At 42.9% G+C, this 9715-nt stretch overlaps 3 protein-coding genes across 3 annotated transcripts in view; 2 read left to right on the forward strand and 1 right to left on the reverse strand.

Moving 5' to 3' along the window:
• ACOX2 (acyl-CoA oxidase 2, branched chain) overlaps positions 1-211 on the forward strand; it is a 17019-nt gene extending 16808 nt beyond the window's left edge. The window contains exon 14 of the mRNA XM_009892526.1: positions 149-211. Within this exon, the coding sequence (XP_009890828.1) occupies positions 149-211 (63 nt within the window). The remainder of the gene's footprint in view (positions 1-148) is intronic.
• Positions 212-2013: 1802 nt separating this feature from the next.
• On the reverse strand, positions 2014-4656 carry KCTD6 (potassium channel tetramerization domain containing 6). The gene is made up of 2 exons (XM_009892527.1): positions 4548-4656; positions 2014-3329 (listed from the first exon to the last, which is right to left on the reverse strand). Exons 1-2 carry the CDS (start codon positions 4572-4574, stop codon positions 2643-2645), a joined length of 714 nt encoding a protein of 237 aa, XP_009890829.1. The 5' UTR covers positions 4575-4656; the 3' UTR covers positions 2014-2642.
• Positions 4657-9446: 4790 nt separating this feature from the next.
• Positions 9447-9715, forward strand: part of PDHB (pyruvate dehydrogenase (lipoamide) beta) — a 5130-nt gene continuing 4861 nt past the window's right edge. Inside the window, exon 1 of the mRNA XM_009892536.1 lies at positions 9447-9488. Coding sequence (XP_009890838.1) covers positions 9447-9488 — 42 coding nt within the window. The remainder of the gene's footprint in view (positions 9489-9715) is intronic.

Consider the following 9715-nt stretch of genomic DNA (forward strand, 5'->3'; position numbering starts at 1 on the left):
CACAGCTGAAATAGCTGGCTGTTTGGGGTTTTTTGAATAGCCTAGCTTTCTCTATTTCAGAGATCATTCTTAAGAAAAAAAAAATATTATTGCCTTTTCCTTCTTCCTAATTACCATTAATTCCCTTCCACATTCTCTTTCGGAACAGATAAGCCCAGCCTATGAGAAGTATTTGAAGCCACTTCTTCACAACACACTATCGAAATTATGAAGACTACACATTTCCTCCTGTTCTTTGCGCAGCAGTACATTTATGAAGCATCAGTAATGACTAACCAGAATTAATAATCAGTTGCTTACTCACAGTTGCAACAAGTATGAAACAAGACTCTTAGCCAGCCATTTGCATTTAATCAGACAGAAGCCAAACAGTGATGAGTGGTACCCACTGCTATGAGGCAATCTAAGCAGAAATAGCCTAGGGTTTGCTGTTTTCTAACCTGGAGTGTCCTGATACCGTCAAAACTATGCCATTTGGCTTTCTTATTCTTTTTCTAAATCCACTATATGGCAATTAATGACAAAAAAAAACCCAACAACACAACACTACATTACGAGCTCCCCTCAGCCTGTTGTAACTGTACAGTGCCTTAAAAAAAAATAACAAAAAACAAAGAACACTTTACTGAAAAACACAAGGAAGGTAAAATTATGCTCCTTGGTTTCCAGGAACAACTTGTTCTCTTACATCAAGAAGTATATTAGAAAGTGCATCTGTTTGGACAATTAAAATAGCTCTTAACTTGCTCAGCAGCAGAGTATTCCTGGCTAATGAAGATTCAGACAAAGAGATGACAACTCCAGTCTGCAGCACTTACTTTCCCATCAGCAGAGCTGCTTATATTGTCTTTCTATAAATCTTGGGCTCCAATAAACTGTATTATTTGGAATACTGCTTCTCTAATTATTACACTTCATAATTATGGAAAGGGCAGGCTGATCCAAGCCAGTCATTAATTTGCTAGTAAATGAAGTGTTGCAAAGAACATCTTGTGATTATAATTCAATGCCAGTTAACACAGATATTTCTTACCACATGTTGCAGGAAACAGCCACTTCTCCTGAGTTTCATCAATTCAGCTTTTTTCCCCCCTTTATAGAAAGAATAAAGCTCTTGCTGCCTTGCATTACAAAAGTCAAAACCCCGACAGTGTATGAAAAGGGGGAGACAAAATATGACAAATGCACCTCTAAGACAGGCCTTCTGAGTGAGAGATGGGATGGAAAGCTCCCACCTTCAAGACCAGCAGCTACCATAGAAATCCAGACCCCCAGCTACATCCCCAAGGAGCTGTAGTCCACACAGCTCAGAGAGCAAAGCCGATGTGGTATGGAACACTTGGGACAGGAACTTCGCAGGAGAACGCGATCCATTCATCAAAACGGGTATCAACTCTCTTACTCCCAACAGCATCCAAGTTAGAGCATAACCAGAAATTCTTTTAGTAACTACGACAAAGTGCTGAACTGGCTAATCAAAATTCAGTAAAACTGCAGAATTTGAGTGCCTTGAACATCATCAGAAACAGCACTCCACCGTTAAAATTATATATGTGAAGTCACTAGATACATCACTGACAAACCAAATAATGCTACTCAGCAGCTGCAAATATTTAGGCTCTGTGTTCCCTCCATCCCTGTCCCTTTAGCCAGTACAAATACTTGCCATCCTTCTGTTAGTCATAATGCAGTTTTCAAAACACAAGCTTTTTCCATGAGGACAGTTGAATCAACTGATTAAGATAAAAAGGAACAAAGTACATCGTTAATGGACAAGAATGGAGCCCTAGCAAAGCATCTGAACTACTCTGCAGAAGGGAAAAACAGCTTTTGGGTGTTTTTTTTTTGTTTGGTTGGTTTTGTTTGTGCTTTTTTTAAGTATGAGAGGTCTAGAATACAAGAAAAATCACAAAATAGTATTCTGTATTTCACATTTTTATTAGCTTCTTTCTGGCAGGCATTACAATTGGGAATAATATTGCACCAGGCATTAAAAATATGAATTCTACCACAGGGACATTTTGCATTTAGAATCCAATATAAATATTTCTAATCGTATTTCCATGGCTACAGATAATATTTGGTTGCTTGATTTATATGCATAGAAAGAAACAGTTGTCATAACTGTAAGAAACTGTACTTATCAAGTACTTTTAAAGGGTGGGATTTGTTTTCCTAGAATATTACAATACTGTTTATTGATTTAGAAACTAAATTAGTCTACATGATAGCAGCTTTTCCCCACTGCATCTTAAATTGTGTTTGTTTCTTGCTCCCAGTGTTGTAGCATTAGACAGATTAGAAACCATTTAAACAGAGGTAATTTTAGCACTTTAAGTTGCGTCAGAGAATTGTGTTAATGACACAAAATACTCTATTGTACTAATTCTTCGGACTCCCTCTTTCAAACAAAAAGGTGTCTTGACTGAACAGGCACATGCATTTTTTATTTTTTTTTTTCTGAACAGGACAAAAGGACAGAGCTGCTAGAGAACAGAACTCCTCCAGTCCTTATTGATAAACAATAAATACTCGTATAAAAAAAAGCCCACATTGTTGCTTTAGTCAAAATCCAGACTCTCTCTCGGGTTTACTGTCCAATTAAGTTGCTAATCACTGAAGTGGCTCCTGTGGAGTCAGAATCAGTCATCTGTTTTCCGTGCCAGTCTACAGAAAGTCCAGTTATGCTCCACTGTGTTTTCGTTGGCACGCTCGCTCATATGATGAACTCTGGTATTCCTGATCGTGAAGCCTTGCTTTGTGATGTACTCCATCAGATGGACTCTGAGCGACACTTCCTGGTGGTAATCGCATGGCCCAAAAGTGAAGGAAACCTGGCAGTCCCTGGTGTCCATCATATGCTTATTCCACTTGGTGAAGTGGTTTGAAATACCTTCCAGTAATGAATGGACTTTCGTCGTGATAGTGAGCTGCGTGATGATTACAGCCACGGGGTTGGAGTACTTGGAAAGCTTCCGGGTGCTGGACAGCTCCACCACCTCCTCAAAGGTATCCACGGGATACAGCGGCTTGGGGTCATTAAGACACTGAATTAGCGGTTCAATCTGATAGAAGTCCGCTTCTTTCCGAAGTAGGTCGAACTCTTTGAAGTCCAGTGGCAAAGTGAGCTCTGAGGTCCTTAAAAAGTTAAGAACATAACGGAAAAGTGGTCCATCTCTGTCAATAAAGTAATTGCCCTGAGAGTCCCTGGCAGTGGGGAAGTCTCCCCTGAACATGGCCCCAAGCATTGAGTCAGGATATCTCGTTAGAGTTGTGAGGGATGTCGTATACATGTGTCCACCCACATTTAGCGTGACTGGATCAGTCATCTAGAAAGAGAGAAATTGCAGAGTTTATCAAGCCACCACAAGAAGATGCAATCACCTCACTGACACACATGGCAAATACTGTTTGAAAACTGCAGGCTCTGGAGAGAATCACGCTTCTCCCATTCGAAGCCTTCAAGCGGTGTTTAAACCCGAACAAATCCAAGCCACCTAGCAACAAGGCACAACTGGCAACTAGACAGGATGTTAACATTCAGAACGCGCATTTCCAGAATGCTTTAGAAATCTGAACAACTGAGATACTGTCACAGAAGTAAGTTTTGCATTTGGGCAACAAGTTTTTTTCCTATTCTACAGATGGGGAAATGAGAACAGAGAGATTTCCTGAAGAACAAGTTAGTCTGAATGAGGCCCATCAGCGCTCCTTACTTTCACAATCTGTTTCTCATTCTAGAACAAAAAAAAAAAGAAAGAAGGAAAAAAAAAATAAAATCAGCTGAACAAGTCTTATGCCTCTCCCTCAAAAGAAGTTGACAGTGCAAGTTTAGACACAGGACCAAGAGCTCACAATCAAAATAACTCATGCACTGGTTAAAAGACAACATTAAAACAAGCAAACAAAAAAGAACTTTCAGCTTCTAACTCTAAAAAGAAATATTTAGTAGCAAATTAGCATGCTGCATAGAAGAAGGGGGCAGAGCACAAACCAGTTTGCATCAGCTTCCAGATAGCACGTGAAGAAGCAAGACAGAAAGGAACATAAATCCCATCTGGCCACCAACCCTAACAACCAGGACTGAGGCCAGCCAGAGAAAAGAGACATATGCATGGCAGCAGAATGTTTAGAGAAAGAGAAGAGGAGAAAATTAAGATGTGTTTGTCTGGTTTGAAACATGGATTACAAGGAAAAATATTTTTCTTTATAAATAAAATTACAAAGTCCTTAAAATTATATGCAGGAAACACAAACTACTTTCAGCCTTTGTGTGTCAGGAAAATGATAACAGTGAGCTTAAGGCATTAGTTAAGTACTCACTGATTGTACCTAGGAAATATGAATCTGAGCTCGCTCTCCCCACAAGTAGCATGCGAGGTGAAGCACTCCAGAGAATGTAAGTAAGCTGTTGTAACATGCATAGTTTTTCTTCTCACGTGACTGAAGCTCTGGATCTATACAAGACAGATCTGGAAGGATTCTTACCGCAGGATCTTGAAAACCCTGTTGTACCGCACAGCGCACACTTACAGACACTCACTTACCATATATCCCCAGTCTCCATTATCCATCTGTTCAATTACTTGAACTGTGATATTCCAAGTTTAACAGAAGGCTGCTGAAAGGATACGCGATTCACCTCTTATTATCTCCCTGCAGGAAAAAGCACACACAAAAACACAAAACAAAGAACAAAACATGGCAGACCATCAGTACCTAGAAGAACAACCGAGGGGAATGCTTTCTAATCAAAGGCAGGCTCTCTGCCAGCAGAGCATTCGGCTACAAAGCCACATTAGCAGGAGAATCTACAAACGAGCTTTTCCCTCCTCCCTTCACACTACCCACAGGACTGCCTCCAGAGCACACGGGTAATCACTCCACCAGCTGTCTGACCACCCCAATTTTGTTAAATAACAAGCAATGTGCCTCTGAAGATGACATACATTCACAAACAGACTACCTTTCACCTGGGAAACTGTGAGTACTTTGAAAGAGAGATGTCCTTTTCCCAATCAAAAAAAGTTTATTTAGCCACTATTGAGGTCATACATATGATCCATTAATATTAGTCAAAATTCCCATGCTCCAGTTTCAAACTGCAGAAGAATAAATCAAGCATGAAAGTCAATGAACAGTAAGAAGAGAAAAAAAAATTCACTGCAGAATTAATAATTCAGTAGGGGAGAACTGCAATTGATGGCAAGAACACTAATCTACAAAGAGTACGAATGGATTTCACAGGCACATACACCCTCTTGGAAGAAATCTCTTTAGCGACAAGCCGGAGGACATCAAACATGTTTTCAACAATGCTCCGACAAAACCAATTTGAGAAGTGGTTCATGCCATAACTTCCCAGAAGATGCTGAACTGCTGACTTGCATAACAAGGGAACTCTCTCTGCACGAGCATGGCAAGGGAAATCCACAGCCCAGGTTGTGCAACTTGAGGTGGGGGAAGTGAATGACCCCGGACACCAGTGGGGATTTTCCAAAGGTGGCCTGTCAACCATGTCAAGCAACGCATGGACAGGGAAGCCAGTCATCAGTAAGCCTACCCAGAGCCTGCCTCTCTGCTAGAATTGCTGAAAATTTAGGTCAGTCTGTTTTAAGTAGGGTACAGCTTCTCAGCTTTGTTTATTTTTACATCTTAAAGACCATACAGTTACCAAGACTTCTGCTCCCATCCTCTTTACTAGCAAACTTCGACACACAGTCACCCAGCTAAAAGCAGCACAAAGAGTTAGCCAAGCCAGGACCCTACAGTCCAAAACAACTGAAGGTTCGCAGCTAATTCCCAACCAAAAAGATTACTCGCCCTTCTCATTCCTAGCAAACGAGGTCAGGCTCATTCACAACAGAACAAGGCAGCACATCCCACCTCCCGCAGCTCTGCTACTGTGCCCAAACCCACAGCCTGGGCACAACAGGGTCCTGCAGGTCGGGTCTTTGGGGGCCGGCAGCGTGAGCACTGCCTCAGCTGCATCTCAGATGTATTAAAGAGTAGAAAAAACAAAATCAGTATATGAAAATTGTGAGGTCAGACAACAGAAGACTAAGGAATGCTAAGATACAGAACTAGTCATACCAGGATCCTATTTTTACAAATTAGAGATGGAGCATGCCTCAAGAAAGTACATTAAAGCACCCCCCACCCCAACAGCAGATAAACCTGGGATGCCGGCTCTTTTGCCAACCTCTGCTCACAGATCAAGAAGAGAATTCATTCAGGTTTTCTTTATTTGCAATTGTCATTCAAATACAGCTCATCGACTTTTATCCATAGCCCAGACCTTTTAAATTTCAGCACCTTTTTTTTCTTAAGGAAAACATACTTATTGGTGTTATTCTGGTGAAGTACACCACCAGGAAAACATGCAGATGCATTAAAACCATAGGAGAGACTGGTACAGGTTTCTGATATTCAAGGAAAACATTCACTTGAAAGTAAAATGATGCAGCCAGCCAGAAACTTCACTGATAATCATGATAGAAGAGATCTGTGGTCTTAATAAAATTTACTGGAATTATACATTCAGAATATTTCAAAGACAGACAGATGTCCAGAGTTATTTAAACTGGTGGACAGATACTATGTTATTTTGGTCAGCATCTAAGTCCACCCTACAGATGAATCAAGGCTGTCTTTATCAGGGAAAGAAACAGTTGACGCCACCTGTCTGTATGAGGGCATGAACTGATCTTTGATCACAGCACTGGTACGTAACATGGGAGTGAATAATTTACGAGAGCAATTAGCTGAATCAAACCCAGCATTCAACATGGAAGTGGCATCGAGAAGTCTCACCAACCTTTGTGTAAGGACCCAGAATCACTAGGCACGCGCAAACCTCCCTGGCAAAGCCAGTGCTGGAGCGAGATGCACAACGTGAAGAGATGATACCAGGAAGCCATCCTAAAATGCCCGAGTGCGATCACAACTACTCTCTGCTTCCCTCATCAGCCTGGGAGCTCTGAATTTCTACACAACTTCACAGGTGAAAATAGCTCTGTTCGGGTACAACCTGAGATAAGGACTAGCAAACCACATCACAACAAGGGTGGGGACATACGCCCCTCATGCCATACACCCTTTCAATGATGCTTTAAATCCTTCCTGAATGAAATACAGCGATGAATCCGTGGGGGTGGGCAGACACTAATTCCATCCATACCCTGGGATGGGCAGGCTCGAGCCAGCTCTTGTCCCTGTGTCACACAACACACCACACCCAGGGACAGCCTCGCTAACATGGCTACTCACATCCAGAGAACAGGTGATATGTAGCCGTATCCCAAGACAATATGCCTTTAACAACCATAAGAAATACTTATTTAAGATGAAACTCAGCCAGACAAACTGCTGACACCATTTAAGCCAAAAAGGATGTTGTTCTGTGGCGAGAGCAGAAGCGCACAGACTATGTCAAACCACAGCCCTGCTTTCGTTAAGCTGCTTCTGCAAGCAGGGAGAAGATCTACACCATTAACATGGTCATCACAGCCGCTGCCGTAGCCTAGCACCAAGCACATCCAAAACCAGAAAGGCACAATGAGAGGCAAGTACCTTTGAAGAAAAGCACTCAAGTCATCATTTTATACTTAACAAACCAAACTGGATGCCTGCATTTATAAAATGCTCACCCTTATTTCATATATTATGACTCAAGAGGATTACAAGGCTATTTACCAGCAACACTACTGGAACAGGTAGTCCCATTAACTTCAGCAGGGCTTCTACCAGAACAGAGCTGCCAACGTGCAACCATTTTGCAAGCTGAAATTCAGAGAAAGCAAATGAGAGTCAGCTGAACATCCGCATCTGTGAAGATACACACACACACAGACACACACAAATGTGGGCTCAGGACAGGCCCAGGAGACGCCAGCAGCACTGCCAAGCGTTTGCACTGCTGGGACCACGCGCACTGTATTTGGTCAAGGGCATGGGGCTACACACTGCATCTGGGGAAAATCATAGTGTTTGTGTCATACGTGGTTACTTAAAGGAGGAGCAGAAATACACCTAACAGTTAAAAGCCCAGAGGCATGCACCACTTGATTTGCTCTACATGTTTTTCATCCAGTTTTTCTAACATAAGAATGAAAGGATGTACTTGTGGCACTAGTCTTTAATGGACAGTTTGGCTTCAGCATTACAACACAAGCTGTTTAACCTCCCCACAAAATGTTTAACCTCAGTAGTTACCTTAGATTTCTAGGTCAACGTAGAGTTGACAGGAATTTTACCAATGGCAACTTAAAAATTAAAAAAGAGCAAAGCTAGCACTGTATTCACACAGATAAATATACTTGCTATTTCAAGATACTCACCCACTTAGCAAGCTCCCTGTCTCTCACAATTAGATCTCCAAAGATGAGAAAAAGAAACTCCTGCCCCCAGCACAGTTATGCTGCACCTGGACAATCTCTCTGTTCCCCAGCCAGTTATAACATTTGAAAGGCAAGGTTTTATTGTAAATCATTATCGGTGACTCAACTGAACTGACAAGAACTAAGCTAGCACCAGTGATGGCTGTACTCCACCAAACGGTACAGTGAGATGATAGTCCGCAGAGTGAACCCATGAGGCTCCAGCAATGTGCTTCCGTAACCAGAAGAGCAAGGAGTAGGCAAGCTCTTAAAACAACCGTTTACTGAAATCTTCTGGTAATTCAGCAGATCAGCTTCACTGAAGAAAGCATCCACCACCTTCTACACATGCCAGATTTATAATGACTAATATAGTTTATTAAAAAATTAACTCGGTGCTTGCTTTTCTTTAGTTGCTTTTTACTAATACTTAGTCTTCACCTCAGGCAGGAGGGGAAAACGCTCACACCAGCCACTCAGCATTTTCACTTCTTTATGCCTAATTGCTTCTCTATAATTTCCAAGCTCCTGAAGTTTCCTTCCCTCCCCTGAGGACCTCTACAACCTCTGGGTTTAAGTCCAGGTTCCAAATTTTTATTTTAATTGCTACTTGTCTGAAGAACCTGCATCATGGTATCACTTTGACCCTCCCCTCACAACAGCCAAAGGAACACACCTCTATCCAGCCTGCTCTTGCTGACCCTGTGCTGCTGAAGCAACCCAAGGCACCCAGGCTTTCAGCACCCACAACAGCTGGGTTTTACCCATGTATTTTGCTCCTGTGAAACTAACTAGTAGTTGTCCGCATGTGGAAACCTGTCTCCAAACAGCTTTGGAGGAAGGCTGGTGTCAGAAACACTGAGCCTCCGTGCGCACACCAACGGGGCTCAGCACGTGCATGGACCAAGGACCAAAAGCAAGACAGGGACTGAAATCCTCCCTGTGAGCCCAGGCCAGAGAGGGGCTCGGGCCTGCAGCAGGAGCTGGGAAGTGCTGGTTTCTATCACAGAGAAGCCAGCAAACTGACAGTAGAAGAACTCTCCCCAGCATCACAATGATTCAGCAAAGATGCTGGAAATGAACCCAGACATTTTGCCTACCCCTCTGCAAGTGAGTCAAGAGCCCAGACCCTCCCACCCACCCCAAAACAGTGTCCCAGCTCTGCCTCCTCTCCTGGGTGGGGCAGGAGGACCCACTCCCCTCCCCACGTGGGGCAAGACCCACGTACCCCAGATGGACCCTGCCAGAGATCACTCCAGCTCCCACCCCGCTCCTTCCCCGCGCCCAACCGGGAACAGGACCCAGGCACCAGCTGTCCCATCCCCACCCTGCCACTG

This window comes from Charadrius vociferus, unplaced genomic scaffold, assembly GCF_000708025.1.
Source record: "Charadrius vociferus isolate BGI_N301 unplaced genomic scaffold, ASM70802v2 scaffold119, whole genome shotgun sequence".
In the NCBI taxonomy this organism is placed as follows: Eukaryota; Metazoa; Chordata; class Aves; order Charadriiformes; family Charadriidae; genus Charadrius; species Charadrius vociferus.